General features: G+C 46.9%; 1 protein-coding gene across 1 annotated transcript in view; it reads left to right on the plus strand.

Moving 5' to 3' along the window:
• The first annotated feature begins 319 nt into the window (after positions 1 to 319).
• Positions 320 to 20400, plus strand: part of GXYLT2 (glucoside xylosyltransferase 2) — a 78319-nt gene continuing 58238 nt past the window's right edge. The window contains exon 1 of the mRNA XM_029052211.1: positions 320 to 618. Coding sequence (XP_028908044.1) covers positions 410 to 618 — 209 coding nt within the window. The 5' untranslated portion in view covers positions 320 to 409. The remainder of the gene's footprint in view (positions 619 to 20400) is intronic.

Consider the following 20400-nt stretch of genomic DNA (forward strand, 5'->3'; position numbering starts at 1 on the left):
CTGCAGACGAGAAGGGATCGCTGGACCGTCCCCCTCTGTAGCCCGATCGAGCCGGTGGCGGGAAGGGGCGATGAGGCGTCGGATCGTCTTTACTGAGCACGTACTCTGTGCTAAGCGCTTGGGAGAGCGCGGCATGGCAGCCAGCGGACAGGATACGTTGGCCCCGTCTCCGTCGGTGGGCGATCCGAGCGGAGAGCCGGTACTCCACACTGTACGGTATTCCTCCCTGGAGTAGCATTCCCGCCTCCCTCCCTCCCTCCCTTCCTTCCCTCCCCCCTCCCCCTGCAGCCGAGAAGCCAAAGGAGCCGGAGTGGGCTGGGGAAAGTCGGCTCGGGCACTCCACTGCGCACCGTAATAACTATGGTATTTGTTAAGCGTTTACTAGGTGCCGAGCACTGTTCTAAGCGCCATGAAACTCTACCATAAAGTCGGGGCCGGCCTGCTCGGCCTGGGCAGCCTCTTGCTCCTCTATCTCTTGCAAGTTGCCAAAGAGAGCGGCCCAGCTCATCTGGCCCATTTCCCCCCCGCTCAGGTTTCCAAGGCGCAGCAGGAGCCACGTCTCCAGAGAAAAACCGGACAGCGGAGCCCGGCGAGAGCGGGGAAGTTTGCAAACGTTCGGTAAATCGTGCGTGTGTGTGTGTTGGGGGGAGACCCCGAAGCCCCTTCGGACCCCCGAGCGGAAGGCGCACTCCTCTGGAGGGGACGGGGGAGCAATCCAGATTTTAATCACAAGCAGATCGCAACTCTCTGCTCATTCATTCAGCCGTCCATTCCATCGTTTAGACTGCGAGCCCGTCGTTGGGCAGGGATGGTCTCCATCCGGTGCCCAGTTGTCCATTCCAAGCGCTTAGCACAGTGCTCCGCACACAGTAAGCGCTCAATAAATACCACTGAACGAATCGTACCGAACGCTTGCTGTGTGCGGAGCGCTCCCCTGATCGCTTGGGAAGCACACTTCAGCAACAAATAGGAATGCCCGTCCCCATCTCTGATTTTGGAGGCTTTCATCTGGGTTTGGAGCGGGCGTATGCACGTTTTCTTTTATAATAATAATAATGATGGTATTGGTTAAGCACTTACACCGGCCCGGGCACTGGACTGAGCGCTGGGCTCGATGGAAGCAAATCGGGTTGGACGCAGTCCTTGTCCCACATGGGGCACACAGACTCTGATTTTGGAAGCTTCCCTTGGCGTTTGGAAGGGGCGTATGCGTGTTTTCTTTTATAATAATCATAATTACGGTATTTGCTAAGCGCTTACTATGGGCCGGGCACTGTATTAAGCGCTGGGGTGGATGCAAGCAAATGGGGTTGGACACAGTCCTTGTCCCACGTGGGGCTCACAGTCTCTGATTTTGGAAGCTCTCCTTGGCGTTTGGAGCGGGCGTAGGTGTGTTTTCTTTTGTAATGATAATCAAATCATGGTATTTGTTAAGCGCATACTATGTGCTAGGGACTGTACTAAGCGCTGGGGTGGATACAAGCAAATCGGGTTGGACACAGTCCTTGTCCCACATAGGGCTTATTCCCCATTTTACAGATGAGGTAACTGTGGCACAAAGAAGTGAAGTGACTTGCCTAAGGTCACACAGCAGACGAGTGGCGGAATTGGGGTTAGAACCCATAACCTTTCGACCTCCTGTCCCGCGCTCTATCCACTATGCCAGGCTGCTTCTCTTTTACGAACATCGTAAGCCAAGAGGTCTCAAAATGTGAATCCGTTTCTCTTTTTGAGAGAGACGCTTTTTGTGGGCAGCCGTTTGTCAGTTTATTTTTATGTTGTGCTCTCCCAAGCGCCTAGTACAGTGATCTGCGCACAATCGATGCCATTGACTGACTGCAGAAGAACCTAAAAATGTGAATTTTCATCGTAGACCTCAGTCCTCCTGCAAGTTAGTGATTTCTGTTCACCCCATTAGTTGTGAAAGGTGCTTGTTTTACAGCCTCCATTCACTGGGGAATCTTCTGGTTAACCTTGGGGGTGTTTTTGACCAGCCAGTCTTAAACCATCATGTTTCTTGCAGTCGCTAATTGAAGAACTTCCTTTCAATCGCGGATGCCATATTTTTGACCTCAGAGATTCATCTCCCTGAGGTACCGAACTGTTTAAATTCCAGTTAGAAGATACATTCGAAGAAATCGTATTGGTTCTTTGACGAACAGCACACCGGGAGTTTTCCTCCTAGATGCAGTTCCTGCCCATTCTAAACCTGAATTAACATTTCTTATTAACTCGAATGCAGATTCATTACCGAAACTTTCTGTTCACACATTCCACTAATTCGATTTAGAAAGTTTAAAAAGCGGATCGCGTTTTGGGGGGTTGAAAAGTTAGAGTTGTGCTCTGCTCCATATGACCTCCAGCCAACTCTGTGTTTTGAAAGCAGTGATTCATGATTTCACAGAGATATTCCAGGTTTTGTAATGTTTTACTCCTAAATGTATTAAAACAGCTGGGTAATATCTTATTGTCCACCAGAACAAGTTGGCCGTGCTGGTGAGGGAGTCATGAGCAGAATTCAAATAGGCGTTTTACAGCAGAATTATTTCCATGAGCAACAGTACCTTCTGAAGTCATTTTTCTTTTTGAACGTATCTTTTAGATTATCGTGGAAATCTCGGGCAACACTGGAAGAATAAAGAACAAAATTAGAAAGCTTTGAAAATCTGGAAAGGCTAAATAAGCCCCAGGAAGTCTTTCACTTCAATGAAGCCATCTAATATTCTTGGGAAGAGTTGACATTTTCTGGAGGGTTTTTTTTAAATTATTTTTAATTTATGACTCTCTTCAGATACTTTTACAGGGGTGGTTTCAGGATACACTGCAGCCCAAACAGCATAATAAGTGGACCACTGCGCTGGAAAACACTCGTTCTGTTGGGTTTTTTGGTCGTTTTTTCCTCACTGACCTCCCCGTTAAATTTTAATAGAGAATTTCATTTGTCCCAATCATTTTTAGAAAGTGTTTGCATCAGACTCCCTCATGGTTGGAACCCCAAATCCTTTTCCCGCTCCTCAGAGGTTAGGCGCATTAGCCATGGCAAACTGCTCAGCCTTCTCAGGAAAGCAGGAGGCAAACTGGATCCGCCACAGATCCCCACCTGCTGACCATCCACGGAGTAATGCTAGTATGACCCTTGAGGATAGTGCAGAAGGTAGAGTGCTGCCACGTCAGCCCATAAAACACAAAGCTCTTATCCCAACATCTTGTTTTAATTTCAGCTAAGTTTCCAGGGACTCATTTAGGAGCCAGACTCGGCAATTTGCAGATATTTATTTTAATGCAATGTTGCTTTCAATGCATCCCGTTTTCACTGGAGCTTGCCCTGGCATATGGAAAGGAAAGGTAAATTTGAGCCTCACCGGTACTGGTGGGGCCTTTTTAATGAGACAGCGTTGCAGATTCCCAGCGTTACGTAGGAGTTGATGAAAGGATTCCTTTCCACCCCCCGCTGATGATAAAATGGGAATAAAATACAAAGCCTGTGAGACAGAAGCCTCACAGATGATTTTTGAAGACCCAGGTTCTAGTGTTTCGGCTTGCAGCCTATCTCTAATAATAATAATAACGTTGGTATTTGTTAAGCACTTACTATGTGCAGAGCACTGTTCTAAGCACTAGGGTAGATAAAGGGTAATCAGGTTGTCCCATGTGAGGCTCACAGTTAATCCCCATTTTACAGATGAGGTAACTGAGGCACAGAGAAGTGAAGTGACTTGCCCACAGTCATACAACTGACAAGTGGCAGAGTCAGGATTCAAACCCATGACCCCTGACTCCCAAACCCGGGCTCTTTCCACTGAGCTACGCTGCTTCTCTACAGTATTTTATCCAAGTTCCGCATCTTCTGAGGTTCCCTGCTCCTGATTTTTTTTTTTTTTTTTACTACCCAAGTTCTCATTAGTAGAAGGATGAAATTGATTAGTTTAATCAACCTGACTTACCTCTTTCTGCTCAGTTTTCTCCTCCATCTCATCTTTTACTCTACTTTCGCCTCTGATCTGACCTTGTTCATTCCTCTGTGAACATGAATCGACGGCCCACCATTTCATTCGCTCTTGAGCACGTCGCGGCCATCTCTGCTGAGTCATTTTGTCATCGGACCAGCCCAGCGCATTCTCGGTCTTCCTCGTAGGGCCTTTTCCGCTTATTGGGATCCAGCCAATTAAGCGGGAGGACTGGCAGTTGTAGCATCTATGAGCTACATGGCTTTCCCATTTCCGTTGTGCTCCGTGCAGGTCTTAACGCCATGTCTCCGACACCTGTATGTTTCCCGGAGTGACATCTCTGTACTTGGGTCTCTTCTTGGATCTTTCAGGTTTGTCATTTTTGCTTCCTCCACGAGTGCCGTTGATCGACATCCTCCTGGCTCGGAAGCACAACTCGGTGCCTCCTTTCCCTCCCCCTCGTCACCGCAGCTCTCCACTGCTGGCGACTGCAGCATACGAGCCCAGTGGCCCGGCATCATCATCCGCTTTTGGGGGACTTGCTGCACGCTCCTTAGGGGGTTCTGTGGGGTTGCACTGTGTCCAACCTGATTACTTTGTATCTACCCCAGTGTTTAGAACAGTGCATGGCGCATAGTAAACATTTAACAAATGCCACAGTTATTGTTACTGTTCTGTAGTCTGTCTCAACCAACCAATGCTTTTTCTCTGGCCTTCTTCAAGGCTCCAGTCAAACATCCTACCTGGCCTGATTCCTGGAGCAGGTGAGGCTCGGCATATGCTAGGGAGGTTAGCCTCAGAAATGAAAGCCCCCCAACACCTCACCAGGCAAATGGAAGCACTTATTTTGATCCATGTGTCATTGATGGCAAAACAGTGAAGTCAAAAAGTTCCTTCTTCTTCTTCTTCAAGGGCAGGGAACGTGTCTCCTAATTCTGTTGTATCGTACTCTCCTAGGCGCTCAATAAATACCATTGATTGACCGATTGAGCGATGTTCTGATTTTATCGAAACCAGTCCATGCTGCCTTTGGTAATGATAACGATGGTATCTGTTAAGTGCATACTATGTACCAGGCACTGTACTGAGCGCTGGAGTGGATCAAGTTGGAGTGGATCAATCAAGTTGGACACATCCCCCGTCCCGTGTGGGACTCGCAGTCTCAACCCCCATTTTACAGATGAAATAATTGAGGCCCAGAGAAGTGAAATGACTTGCCCCAGGTCACACAGCAGACAAATGGCGGAGCTGGGATTATTAATTCATTCATTCAGTAGTACTTATTGAGCGCTTACTATGTGCAGAGCACTGTACTAAGCACTTGGAATGTACAAATCGGTAACAGATAGAGACAGTCCCTGCGCTTTGACGGGCTTACAGTCTAATCGGGGGAGACAGACAAGAACAGTGGCAATAAATAGAATCAAGGGGAAGAACATCTCATTAAAGCAATAGCAAATAAATAGAATCAGGGTGATGTACATCTCATTAACAAAATAAATAGGGTAATGAAGATATATACAGTTGAGTGAATGAATACAGTGCTGAGGGGATGGGACGGGAGAGGGGGAAGAGCAGAGGGAAAGGGGGGAGAAGAGGGTTTAGCTGCGGAGAGGTGAAGGGAGGGGTAGAGGGAGCAGAGGGAAAAGGGGAGCTCAGTCTGGGAAGGCCTCTTGGGGGAGGTGAGCTTTAAGTAGGGTTTTGAAGAGGGGAAGAGAATTAGTTTGGCGGAGGTGAGGAGGGAGTGCGTTCCAGGACTGCGGGAGGGCGTGGCCCAGGGGTCGACGGCGGGATAGGCGAGAACGGGGGATGGTGAGGAGGTGGGCAGTAGAAAGAGAGAAGGGAGGAAAGGTGGGAAGGGGCAAGGTGATGGAGAGCCTTGAAGCCTAGAACCCATGACCTTCTTCTGACTCCCTGGCCTGTGCTCTATCCACTATGCCATGTTCTCCGGCTGTAGATGTAGCTTTCTGCTGCTTCTGTTTCTTTACCATTGACACAGTGGCGACAAGCCTAGAGTACAGTTCGACTGTAAAACCTCTTTCACCGACATACCATAAAAGGCGATTCCCTTTTTCCTTGTCCTCTAGACTGTGAGCTCATTGTGGACAGAGAATGTTTCTGTTTGTTGTTGCACTTCCCCAAGTGCTTAGTACAGTGCTGTGTACACAGTAAGCGCTCAGTAAATGAGATTGACTGAATGAATGAATGCTCTTCCAAGCGCTTGGTAGAGCGCCCTGAATGCAGTAAGTGCTCAATAAATACAATTGATTGATTAAAAAAAGGATGATGAGGGCACAGTGAAATTGAGATAAAAATGTCCAAGCGAAAGTAAGCTTCCACAGAACCCCAAACAACTCTTTTGCCCGGGCCCATATCATCCTTTGTGACCTTGGGCAAGTCACTTCACGTCTCTGTGCCTCAGTTGCCTCATCTGTAAAATGGGAATGAGACTGTGAGCCCCATGTGGGACTGGGACTGTGCCCAACTTGATTTGCTCGTATCCATGCCAGCGCTTAGTACAGTGCCTGGCACACAAGTGCTTAATAAATATCACAATTATTACCCCAGAGGCCACCAGTACTTCCAGGCTATAAGAGAAGCAGCGTGGCTCAGTGGAAAGAGCACGGGCTTGGGAGTCAGAGGTCATGGGTTCGAATCCCGGCTCTGCCGCTTGTCAGCTGTGTGACTTTGGGCAAGTCACTTAACTTCTCTGTGCCTCAGTTGCCTCATCTGTAAAATGGGGATTAAAACAGTGAGCCTCATGTGAGACAATCTGATTACCCTGTATACCCCAGCGCTTAGAACAGTGCTCTGCACATAGTAAGCGCTTAACAAATACCAACATTATCATTATTTATTGCCCATCATTTAGCTTCAAGATATTCATCTCTAGCCTAGTCATTCATTCACTCAATATTATTTATTGAGTGCTTACTATGTGCAGAACACTGTACTAAGCGCTTGGAATGTACAGTTCGGCAACAGATAGAGACAACCCCTGCCCAATGACGGGCTCACAGTCTAAACGGGGAAGACAGACAACAAAACAAAAGAAGACAACATCGTCAAGATAAATAGAATCGTGGAGATATACACCTCATTAACAAAATAAATAGGGTAATAAATAATATATACAAATATGCACAGTGCTGAGGGGAAGGGGAAGAGCAGAGGGCGGTGGGGAGGAATGGGATCTCAGTCTGGGAAGGCCTCCTGGAGGAGGTGAGCCCTCAGTAGGGCTTTGAAGAGGGGAAGAGAGTTTGGCAGATGTGAGGAGGGAGGGCATTTCAGGACAGCGGTAGGATGTGGGCCAGGGGTTGGCGGCGGGACAGGCGCGAACTGGGGACTGTGAGGAGGTGAGTGGAAGAGGAGCGGAGTGTACGGGGTGGGCAGTAGAAGGAGAGAAGGGAGGCAAGGTAGGAGGGGACAAGGTGATGGGGAGCTTTGAAGCCCAGAGTGAGGAGTTTTTGTTTCGTGCGAAGGTTGATAGACAACCACTGGAGGTTTTTGAGGAGGGGAGTGACATGCCCAGAGCGTTTCTGTAGGAAGATGATATGGGCAGTGGAATGAAGAATAGACTGGAGTGGGGAGAGACAGGAGGAAGGGAGATCCAAGAGGAGGCTGACACAATACTCCAGCCGGGATATTATGAGAGTTTGTACCAGTACGATAGCCATTTGGATGGAGAGGAAAGGGTGGATCTTGGCGATACTGTGAAGGTGAGACTGGCAGGTGTTGGTGACGGATTGGATGCATGGGGTGAATGAGAGAGCAGAGTCAAGGATGACACCAAGGTTGCAGGCCTGTGAGACGGGAAGGAAGGTAGTGCCATCCACAGTGACAGGGAAGTCAGGGAGAGGACAGGGTTTGGGAGGGAAGATAAGGAGCTCAGTTTTAGACATGTTGAGTTTTAGGTGGCGGGCAGACATCCAGGTGGAGACGTCTTGGAGGCAGGAGGAGATACGAGCCTGGAGGGAGGGGGAGAGAACAGGGGAGGAGATGTAGATTTGGGTGTCATCTGCATAGAGATGATCGTTGAAGCTGTGGGAGTGAATGAGCTCGCCAAGGGAGTGAGTCTAGATGGAGAACAGAAGGGGACCAAGACCTGACCCTTGAGGAACCACTGCAGTTAGTGGATGAGAGGGGGAGGGGGAGCCCGCGAAGGAGACCGAAATGAATGACCAGAAAGATAAGAGGAGAACCAGGAGACGACAGAGTCCATGAAGCCAAGGTCAGATAAAGTGTGGAGGAGAGGAGAAGGGGATGGTCTACAGTGTCCCAGGCAGCTGAGAGGTCGAGGAGGATTAGGATAGAGTAGGAGCCATTGGATTTGGCAAGAAGGAGGTCATGGGTGACCTTCGAGAGGGCAGTTTCGGTGGAGAGGAGGGGACAGAAACCAGATTGGAGGGGCCCAGGAGAGAGTCGGAGTTGAGGAATTCAAGGCAGCGGGTGTAGATGACTTGTTCTAAGAGTTTGGAAAGGAAGGGTAGGAGGGAGATAGGATGATCACTGGAAGGGGAAGTTGGGTTGAGAGAGGGTTTTTTTAGGATGGGGGAAACATGGACCTGTTTGAAGGCAGAGGGGAAGGAGCCATTGGAGAGTGAGTTGTTAAAGATAGAAGTTAAGGGGGAAGGAGGGAAGGGGGGGAGGAGGGAAGGGGCGATAGTTTTTATAAGGTGAGCGGGAATGGGGTCCGAAACACAGATGGAGGGGGTGGCCCTTGCGAGGAGGAAGGCGATCTCCTCTGAGGATATTGCAGAGAAGGATGGGAAAGTACGGGAGAGGGTTGGGGGGGAGGCAGGAGGGGGAGGGGTGACTTTGGGGAGCTCAGACCTGATTGTGTTAATTTTTGTGATGAAGTAGGTGGCCAGATCATTGGGGGTGAGGGATGGGGGAGGGGGAGGAACAGGGGGCCTGAGGATAGAGTAAAAAGTCTGGAACAATTGGCGGGGGTGACGGGCATGGGCGTCAATGAGGGAAGAAAAATAGTTTTGCCTGGCAGAGGAGAGGGCAGAGTGGTCATGTGACGGATATCAGAAAATCTTGGATTTTCCTTTGCAACTCTGCTGCATCATGGAGAAATATAATCCGGTTGTCAGTCTGTGCTGGTGATACTGGTTCCTGAGGTGAGTTTGTTGAATGGCCATTCTAGAATGGCTAGAAGCTGTTCTGGCAAGCTTGTGTGACCCTGTTTGAAACCCTTTTACCACACGGGTCGTTGAACATTGTCATTTCTGCAATGCCGAATTGATGTGCATGTTGCGTTGAACCCGGTTTCAGTAAGTGCAGTGAAACAACATCAAACACCATTGAATCCTTCACTTTCTTGCAACCCAAAGTGAAGCAAGCTAGGATTTAATATACTTGACATTTTCCTGTTAGTGGGAGGGAGTGATTGCAGTCAATAGCTGAGTATTCCTAATAGAATTCAACTTGTTTTCTGTTGAAATGCACTTTAAGGTCATTATTAACATTCTAATGTGACTTACGTAAAGGAGTTTATTAGCGATTGGATCGATTAGTAGTACTTACTGAGCGCTTACTGAGCACCAAACAGCACTTGGGAGAGTACAATACCACAAAGTTGTATTATTTACACGACACGATCCCTCCCTGCAAGCGCTCAGTAAATTCAGATGAATGAATGAATGAATAAATGAATGAAAGGCACTTATGGACTAGATGATAGTTTAAAAGAGTCTTCAGAGTTTCCTTTTCTTCATCAACACTACTGCATTATTTTTTGTTCTTTTCCACCAGGTGGAGTGTTTACGATGTGAATGTTGTTTCATCGTTATGGGGTTTTAAGTAGAAATTGACCTTCGGCTTTAAGATAGCCTGTTCTTCTGCCCCTTAGATTGTGAGCCCCACGTGGGACAGGTACAGTATTCAACCTGGTGTATCTGCCCCAGTGCTTAGTATAGTGCTTGGCACATGATTGAACAAATACCGACATCATTATTACATGTAATCCCTACCTGGGGATTTCCCAAATTTCATATTCCAAACAGAATAGCCCACTTCTTCCCAGATTAAGTTCGGCCCTTTTTCCTTGGTTGATTCTTGGCTAAATGCAACTAATTGAGATTTAGTTGAGTAATGTTTTGCACCAGTTTTGTTCAACTTATTCCTCTTTATTGTTCTCTCTATTTCCATCTTTCATTACCACCAGGTTATTTTGTTTCAGCCTGTGTCTTTTACGATTCTCTTCCATCTCCTCTTTATTTGTGTTGCTGCTCTCAAATTCTTTTTTTCTGAATCCTTCAGCCTTTTAAAATGATCTTTCAGATATCCTTATAAAACATCCTGTATTCCTCTTAGGTTTTTATGCATGCCCCTCTTACCATCCTTTTTAGCATCTCCTTGGCCCTTTGACATTTTCTTTGTGCTTGATTCCTTTTGCCTTATTTGCCGGTTAGGTTATATATGAAAGGAGTACATCATAAACTATTCATTATCTGTTTTGTGGGTTTTAGATGCATTCAATTCATCAACAAACACTTCTTCACTTAACTGATACTTGGGTGTTAAATTATGAGTTCTTTTAATTGAGGGTTCTTAAGCAGTGATGATTTTTAACTTGGATCTGAGGATCTGGTAGATGAGCCAGTGCAAATGTTGCTTTTGCTTATTGTCGAGGCACCAAATGAGTGTTTTTCTTGTCCGTCATCTTGTAATTGACCTGGTTCTGATGACTTTTTGTTGTTGTTTTTGCCTGCCAAGTCCCAACATTTGGGTGTGGGGGAGTTGTCATGTTGCCCCTGTTAGTCAGTTGACCTAGACAAAATCAGATGGCTCGTCGATTGCAACAGTCCTTTTCCAAACATTATTGGTACCGTCATTATTATTACAGTTATCGCGCTAAGCATTCACTATGGGTCGAGCACGGTTCTAAGTGCTAGGGTAGATTCAAGCCAATCAGGTCAGATAGCTCCTGACCCACGTGGGGCTCACAACCCAGGAAGAAGGGGGAACAGGCAGTGAATCCTCATTTTATAGATGAGGAAACTGAAGTGCAGGGGATAGTACAGTGACTTGCCCAAGGTCACACAGCAGACAAGTGGCGAAGTCGGGATTAGAACCCGGGTCCTCTGACTCCCGGGCCTGTGCTCTTTCCACTAGGCCACGCTGCTCCTCTACCATGCGAACATGCAAAATGAGGCACTCCTGGTCACTCTGCTTTTGCCATGTGGAAGGGTTAAAATCCTAAACATCAACTGACCAAACTAGATAGCCACAGGGAAGTCCCCCAGGGTAGCTAGTTCACCCACATTGACAATATGAAGACTATAGCATAACCGTCTCTCCTGACTGGACTTGTGTGGAGGATGGGTGGTAGTAGGTAGCCAAATAGGTCTTGGATAATGAATTACATTAGGGTGGCCACAGGCAGGGAGAGCAGAGGAAATGCTCAAGAACTTCAAGGAGTGCAGTATTGATGTTGGAGCAAAAGTTTATTCATTCATTCATTCAATTGTATTGAGAGCTTACTGTGTGCAAAGCACTGTATTCAGAGCTTGGAAGAGTCTAGTATTACAATAAATGGACACATTCCCCACCCACAACGAGCTAGTAGACAAATCAAAATGGTGTGTAGCAAAGAGAGATGGTATGGCTTAACTGTATGCAAAGCCATCATTTAGCCCATAAGGCAAAGTAATGAAAAGCAGCAGACAAATACCTTGTTTTTTATATCATGCTTTTATATTTCCAAAGCGCTTTCGCATCAGTCATCTCACTTTATCTTCCCATCCCTTCCAGGTAGGGAGAGGCAAGTATCAGTATTCCCATTTTACAGATGAGTCCCAGATGAGAAAGTTAAATGACTTGCCTGAGGTCATCCAGCTGGCCTAGGGTAGAACCCAGAATAGATCCCAGATCTCCAGGACTCTCAACTTCATGGGCTTTCCCCTAGACTAGACAGCCAACAGTTTGTGTAATACTGGAAATATAAAACTTGGTGGAATATTTTTCTCATATTTCAGGGGATTCAGGGAGGGGAATATAATCAAGTTTCAGCTTAACATAAGAAAGTACAACCTCAGACAACTTGGCTCTGCAGCTGAATGTTGTATGCCCGTGTTTATTTGTCAGGGTATTTTAGTATATAAACTGAGGTTAAGCAGAGAAAGTATATTCTTCAACTATTTCCATGCAGCACTTACCCACATACTAAGTGTTTCATAACTCGTTCTATGATAGTTATTAGACTAATGCTACTAAAACGGATAGCAGTAGGCTTAGGAGAGTCACGGGAAACAGGAGTTTGGGCCTTCCAAAATTTATAAATTCTAATTGGTAAACTTCAGATAAAAAGATAATTCGTTTATCTCCTTCCTTGTAGTTAGTGCATTTGACTTGTGATTCACACTGCACAGAGAAGAGAATTCTAACTCCCTTGATGGTTGGTATTTCTTGGCAGAGAGAATTTCTGCCTGGGCCAACAAATGATGAATTCTATGGATTAAGGGAATCTACTGAGGACTTCCAACTTGTTGGCAGACAGTAAAGAACAGATTTACACTGATATTTCTTCAGAAAAACTAATCCATCAATTGCGGTGAGAAGGTGCTAAAAGTTCTGTTTAAAAGTATTTGGGGGCCCCAGATGTCTTCTTCCTCTGTGTTTTTAGATGGAGCTAGAGAGGGAAAAGAAAAGTTGGGCGGGTATCTAAGTGTTTGTGGCATATCAGCACCAGTCCTGAAGCTTTTGTAGGGAAAATTATCCTTGATATTGACAGAACACCGCATTTAGAAAGAAAAAGAAGATTAAACCAGCTTTGAGAAATGAAAGCCCCAAACTTGAATGCAATGGTTAATTCCTTCCCAGAACATTTATCTTAAATTAATACTGATAATGATACTTGTGGTATTCGTTAAGCCCTTACTATGTGCCAGGCACAAAGGTAAATATAGAATAATCAGATGAAACACCGTGTAACAATTTTACTGATGAGGAAACTGAGGAACAAAGCTGTTAAATGCCACCTCCAAGGTCACACGACAGGCAAGCGGCAGAGCCAGGTTTAGATTATGATTAAGTCCTCTGACTTCCAGGCACACGCACTTTCCACAAGGCCGCGTTAATCCTGCTAATAATAACTGTGGTATTTGTTAAGGCCTTACTGTCAATCGTATTTCTTGAGTGCCTACTGCATGCAGAGCACTGTACTAAATGCTTGGGAGAGTACAATATAATAGAGTCGGTAGGCACATTCCCTGCCCACAATTAGTTTACAGTCTTGAGAGGGAGACAGAAATTAATATGAATAAATAAATGGCGGATATTGTACATAATAATAATAATAATGTTGGTATTTGTTAAGCGCTTACTATGTGCCGAGCACTGTTCTAAGCGCTGGGGTAGACATAGGGGAATCAGGTTGTCCCACGTGGGGCTCACAGTCTTAATCCCCATTTTACAGATGAGGTAACTGAGGCACAGAGAAGTTAAGTGACTTGCCCAAAGTCACACAGCTGACAAGTGGCAGAGGTGGGATTCGAACTCATGACCTCTGACTCCAAAGCCCGTGCTCTTTCCACTGAGCCACGCTGCTTCTCATAAGTGCTGTGGGGTTGAGAAAGAGGTGAAAAAGGGTGCAAATCCAAATGCAAGGGAGCTGGGATAGGAGGAATTTGAGGGCTTCATTGGGGAAAGTGCCCTGGAGGAGATGTGGAAGCTGGGGAGAGTGTTTGTCCATCTGATATGAAGAGGGAGGGAGTTCAAGGCCAGAGGCAGGGTTTGGGCGAGAGGTCGGCGGTGAGGTAGGCGAGATCGAGGTACAGTGAGTAAGTTGGCAGTAGAGGAGTGAAGCGTACAGGCTGGGTTGTAGGAGGAAAGCGACAAGTAAGGTAGGAGAGGGCAAGGCGATTGAGTGTTTTAAAGCTTATGGTAAGGAGTTTCTCTTTGATGTGGTAGTGGATGGACAACCACTGGAGGTTCTTGAGGAGTGGGGAAACATGGACCGAATGATTTTCAAGAAAAATAATCCAGACACCAGAGTGAAGTATGGATTGGAGTGGTAGGAGACAGGAGGCAGGAAGGTCAGAGAGAAGGTGGGTGAAGTAATCAAGGCGGGATAGGATAAATGCTTGGATCCATGTGGTAGCAGTTTGGATGGAGAGGAGAGGATGGATTTTAGTGATGTTGTGAAGGTCGAACCGACAGGATTTGGTGACAGATTGAATATGTGGGATGAATGAGAGAGCTAAGCCGTGGATAACACCAAGGATACGGGCTCGTGGGACAGGAAGGATGGTGGTACTGTCTACTCCACAGAAACCACCCTCTCAAAGGTGACAGGTGATCTCCTTCTTGCCAAATCCAATGGCCTCTACTCCATGCAGATCCTCCTCGATCTCTCAGCTGACTTTGACACTGTCGACCATCCCCTTCTCTTGGAAACATTATCCGAGCATGGCTTTACTGACACTGTCCTCTCCTGGTTCTTCTCCTGTCTCTCTGGCTGCTCATTCTCTTTCACGGCCTCCTCCTCTGCCTCCCACCCCCTAACTGGGGGTGTCCCTCAAGGTTCACTTCTGGGTCCCCTTCTAGTCTCCATCTACACCCATTCCCTTGGAGAACTCATTCGCTCCCATGGCTTCAACTACCATCTCTCTGCAGATGATACCCAAGTCTACATTAAATCCAAATCTACATCTACACCCCTGGTCTCTCTCCCACTCTGCAGTCTCGCATTTCCTCCTGCCTTCAAGACATCTCTACTTGGATGTCCTGTCATCACCTCAGACTTAACCTGTCCAAATCAGAACTCCTTATCTTCCCACCCAAACCCTGTCCTCCCCCTGACTTTTCCATCACTCTAGACGGCACCTCCATCCTTCCTGTCTCACAAGCCCGTAATTTTGGCGCTATCTCATTCAACCCACATGTTCAACCTATCACTCAGTCCTGTGGCTTCCACCTTCACAACCTCGCTAAAGTCCATCATTTCCTCTCCATCCAAATGGCCGCCACGTTAATCCAAGCATTTATCCTATCCCGCCTTGATTACTGCATCAGCCTCCTCGCTGACCTCCCTGCCTCCCGTCTCTCCCCTTTCCAGTCCATACTTCACTCTGTTGCCTGGATCATTTTTCTACAAAAATGCTCAGTCCATGTTTCCCCACTCCTCAGGAACCTCCAGTGATTGCCCATCCACCTTCACATCAAACAGAAATTCCTTACCATAGGCTTTAAAAGCACTCGATCCCCTTGCCCCCTCCTACCTCACCTCATTACTCTCCTATTGCAACCCAGCCCACACACTTCGCTCCTCTAATGCCAACCTACTGACCGTATCTCGGTCTCATCTGTCTCACCACCAACCCCTTACCTACATCCTGCCTCTGGCCTGGAACGCCCTCCCTTTTCGTATCTTCTTCTCCGAGAGGCCTTCCCTCTTATCCTCTTTTCCCATTCCCTTCTGCGTCGCCCTGATTTGCTCCCTTTATTCACTGCCCCCCTCAGCCCCAGAGCACTCATGTACATATCCATAATTTATTTCTCTTAATGTCCGCCTTCCCCTTTAGACTGTAAGCTCATCGTAGGTGGGGAATGTGTCTACCAACTCTGTTACAATGTTATATTGTACTCTCCCAAGCGCTTAGTACAGTGCTCTGAACACAGTAAGCATTCAATAAATATGATCGGTTAATTGCTTGATTGATTGACCCTCAAGCTCCCCAGAATGAGGCCACCAGCCATTTGAGCTATTGCCACCTTCCTCAAGCACTGTTGGGTAGAGTGCACTTTTCCCCCACAATTGCATCCCCCTCCCTCTGTCTGGCAGCCCCCAGCACTAGCCAAGTTGGGTTCTGATCCCGGCTCTGCCGCTTCTCTGCTCTGTGACCTTGGGCAAGTTGCTTAACTCCTCTGTGCCTAAGTTCCCTCATCTGTGAAATGGGGATTAAGACTGTGAAACCTGTGTGGGACGGGAACTGTGTCCAACGCGATTACCCCAGCGCTTAGTATGGTGCCTGGCACATAGTAAGCACTTAAATACCACAATTATTATTATTATTATCATTTCAGTCATTTGGAAAGTGGAGAGAGAGCCCCCAAATCTGCAGGGAGAGAATCTGGTACAGAGAGGATCAACCCTCTCACTTACCTTCTCCCTCCTCCCCTCCCCCCACCACCCAATTCACCTCCAAAACCCTGGACTGCAAGATAACTGGCCTGAGCTGAGCCACACTATCTGTGGCACTTAAGAAAACCTGATCTAGAAGATGTGGGCATAATAGCCCCATCCGTGAGGTAGATAAGAATCTCAGCTATTAATGTGAATCAATTCATACCTTGGGCAGTGGAGTGGGGACGGATTAAAGAATATTAATGGAGGGCGCTACAAGGCCCAGACGATGGCAGTTGGAGCCTATTAGCCCCCTCTGGGTTGGAAGTTGAATAGCCAATGTGGGGATGGGAGAGAGTCCTCACCAGGTGTTCATCAGTGAAGCCGGGGAAGCGGCTCCAATGTCATCCTATGCCGTGTTGACATAATGATGGCATGCGTCATTGGGGGCCCCGGCGAAATCCATTAGCTCCGTGCCCACGGGATGTTAAAATAGCCCTGCCTTGAACTAATCTGTAGCTTTTTTTTCTGCCCATCAGCAGAGTGCTGGGATTATGTGTCTTTCACTTGGCGTGGAAATGCCCAGGGTAATCTTAGAATGTTTCCGAGAAACCAAATGCACAATTTTTTTCAGGGGCTCTGTTCGCTTTTTTGGCCCTGAATTCCTGGTTATGTCATGCAAAGAAGCTTGGCATGTGCTAGGCAGTATGGTTTTCTGTTCCCATTATGTATTATGTAGCAGTATGAGAGAGCTAAATGTAACTCCAGTCTTCTGGCCGTTTACACACAAGTATTAAGTTTGTAATGTTTTTGCCCTCGACGAAAAAGAAGCTGATGTTATACCCCTGGGAAATGGTGTTGAAACCTTTATTAAGGTCTCTGGACTTGAGACTCAGCTTTATGTGGCCCATAGTAGGTTGTCTGCATAGTCAAGTACAGGCATACTGAGGTTACGCTAAAGGCTCTATGTAACACTGGATTCAAGTTCTCAGATTTTATGATTAAATCAGTGTATATTTGGACTCTTATGTATTGTAATCCGTGTGGTTGATCCTCTATTGGAATTTCTTTAAAAGAGCCTCCTGCCTGTAATCCTCAACTAGATGCAGTCTCTATCATTTGGCTAATGTTTGGATTTTTCCAGCTCCCTTCACCCTTCTCAAAAAAAAAAAAGAAAAAGGGGGATTACTCCCTTTCCAAAAAGAATCGGAGGTCCCGTTCGGGGTTCAGAACAGCATGGCATAGTGGATAGAGCATGGGCCTGGGAACTGGAAGGTCGTGGGTTCTAATCCTGGCTCTGCCACTTATCTGCTGAGTGACCTTGGGCTTATTAAAAACATCACCCCTGCCCTCCTCCCTTCCTTAACTTCTATTTTTAACCACTCAGTCTCCAATGGCTCCTTCCCCTTTGCCTTCAAACATGCCCACATCTCCCCCATCCTAAAAAAACCCGCTCTTGACCCCACTTCCCCTTCCAGTTATCGCCCTATCTCCCTACTACCCTTCTTTTCCAAAATCCTAGAACGAGTCGTCTACAATCGCTGCTTAGAATTCCTTAACTCCCATTCTCTCCTGGACCCCCTCCGATCTGGCTTCTGTCCCCTCCACTCTACCGAGACTGCTCTCTCTAAGGTCACCCATGACCTCCTTCTTGCCAAATCCAATGGCTCCTACTCCATTCTAATCCTCCTTGACCTCTCTGCTGCCTTTGACACTGTCGACCATCCCCTCCTCCTCCATACCTTATCTCACCTTGGCTTCATGGACTCCGTCCTCTCCCGGTTCTCCTCTTATCTCTCTGGCCGGTCATTCTTGGTCTCCTTCGCGGGCGCCTCCTCCCCCTCCCATCCTTTAACTGTTGGAGTTCCTCAAGGGTCAGTTCTTGGCCCTCTTCTGTTCTCCATTTACACTCACTCCCTTTGTGAACTCATTCGCTCTCACAGCTTTGACTACCATCTCTACGCAGATGACACACAGATCTACATCTCTGCCCCTGTCCTCTCCCCCTCCCTTCAGGCTTGCATCTCCTCCTGCCTCCAGGATATCTCCACCTGGATGTCGGCCTGCCACCTAAAACTCAACATGAGCAAGACTGAGCTCCTCATCTTCCCTCCCAAGCCCGGTCCTCTCCCAGACTTCCCTATCACCGTGGATGGCACGACCATCCTTCCCGTCTCTCGGGCCCGCAATCTCGGTGTCATCCTTGACTCGTCTCTCTCGTTCACCCCACACATCCTATCCGTAACCAAGACCTGCCGGTTTCACCTTTACAATATCGCCAAGATCCGCCCTTTCCTCTCCACCCAAATGGCTACCTTACTACTACGGGCTCTCGTTATATCCCAGCTAGACTACTGTGTCAGCCTTCTCTCTGATCTCCCTTCCTCCTCTCTCGCCTTGCTCCAGTCTATTCTTCACTCCGCTGCCTGGCTCATCTTCCTGCAGAAACGATCTGGGCATGTCACTCCCCTTCTTAAACAACTCCAGTGGTTGCCTATCAACCTCCGCTCCAAACAAAAACTTCTCACTCTAGGCTTCAAGGCTCTCCATCACCTTGCCCCTTCCTACCTCTCCTCCCTTCTCTCTTTCTACTGCCCACCCCGCACGCTCCGCTCCTCCGCCGCCCACCTCCTCACCATCCCTCGGTCTCGCCTATCCCGCCGTCGACCCCTGGGCCACGTCCTCCCGCGGTCCTGGAATGCCCTCCCTCCTCACCTCCGCCAAACTAATTCTCTTCCCCTCTTCAAAACCCTACTTAAAACTCACCTCTTCCAAGAGGCCTTCCCAGACTGAGCTCCCCTTCTCCCTCTACTCCCTCTACCGCTCCCCCTTCACCTCTCCGCAGCTTAACCCTCTTTTCCCCCCATTTCCCTCTGCTCCTCCCCCTCTACCTTCCCATCTCCTCAGCACTGTACTCGTCCGCTCAACTGTATATATTTTCATCACCCTATTTATTTTGTTAATGAAATGTACATCGCCTTGATTCTATTTAGTTGCCATTGTTTTTACGAGATGTTCTTCCCCTTGACTCTATTTATTGCCATTGTTCTTGTCTGTCCGTCTCCCCCGATTAGACTGTAAGCCCGTCAAACGGCAGGGACTGTCTCTATCTGTTGCCAACTTGTTCATTCCAAGCGCTTAGTACAGTGCTCTGCACATAGTAAGCGCTCAATAAATACTATTGAATGAATGAATGACAGTCACTTCACATCTCTGTGCCTCAGTTCCCTCATCTGTCAAATGGGGATTGAGACCATGAGCCCCATGTGGGACAGGGACTGCGTCCAACCTGAGTTGCTCATATCCACTTCAGCGCTTAGTGTAGTGCCTGGCGTACAGTAAGCACTTAACAAATGCCACTTATTGGTATTATTATTATTGTTATTATTATTATTATCATCATCAGAGGACATGGAATTGTCTTATTGTCTCATTCTTAGACTTTACACCATGGTCATATTTTAAAATTTGGTAAATTCAAAAACAAGAGGGAAGGTATAAATCCCTGTATAGCAGTAGCCAATTCTGTGGAAAAAAGAAATGGCCATTACTCCAAGGGCAAGTAAATCATATTTCAAATGAAACACGTTGGCAAAAATCCAAGGAAAAAAAAATGGATTACAAAAATGTTTTATGAACTTGAATTCACATATAAAAGTGTGAATTTGGGAGTGAGGAGGGCTTCGCGAGTATTTTGCCTGTATCCATCCCAGTGCTTAGTAGGGTCTCGGGCACATAGTAAGCGCTTAACAGATCCCATCATTATTATTATTATTGCTTCCGAGTTCATTAACTGCTGCCATATTCATGAAATATGCACTTTGATTAAAACATTTCTCCTTGATTGATTTTTGTCTGTATAATTCCTCTCAGCACTCCTATTAATCGATAGAGCAAAATCCAAATGTCAGGTCTCTTTCGTGTGCCTCTCTGACCACGTAAACTGTATGCAACTGAAAAGATTTAAATTGTGGCTGGTCTCTAAAACAGACTTAACCAGTTAGGAAAATATTTTATTAGGTCTCTAGAATCGGGATGTCCTGCTTACTTCAGTAGCTGTAGCTCCAACCATAATCTTCAGGATCTAAAAACAAAGGCTCTGTCAGGAGAATCTCAAGAATTTCTTCCTAACCAAGTCACACCTGGTCTTAGCCGACAGGTATAGAGATCTCCTGATTAAAATCTCTTCCTTTAGTGCTCTTTTGCAATAGCCTTGTTGAATTTCAATGCTGTTTTTTCTTGTTCTCCCTTACTTAACGATAAGGTCCTGCTTTTGTCACTTAATGCAGAGTTTAGCTAGGCTCAAAGGCCTGTCTCCTTCCAACCTTCTGTCTTCTTTCCTATCTCCTCAACCACAGAGGTACTTTTATCAACTCAAGT

Source organism: Ornithorhynchus anatinus, chromosome X1 (genome assembly GCF_004115215.2).
Source record: "Ornithorhynchus anatinus isolate Pmale09 chromosome X1, mOrnAna1.pri.v4, whole genome shotgun sequence".
In the NCBI taxonomy this organism is placed as follows: Eukaryota; Metazoa; Chordata; class Mammalia; order Monotremata; family Ornithorhynchidae; genus Ornithorhynchus; species Ornithorhynchus anatinus.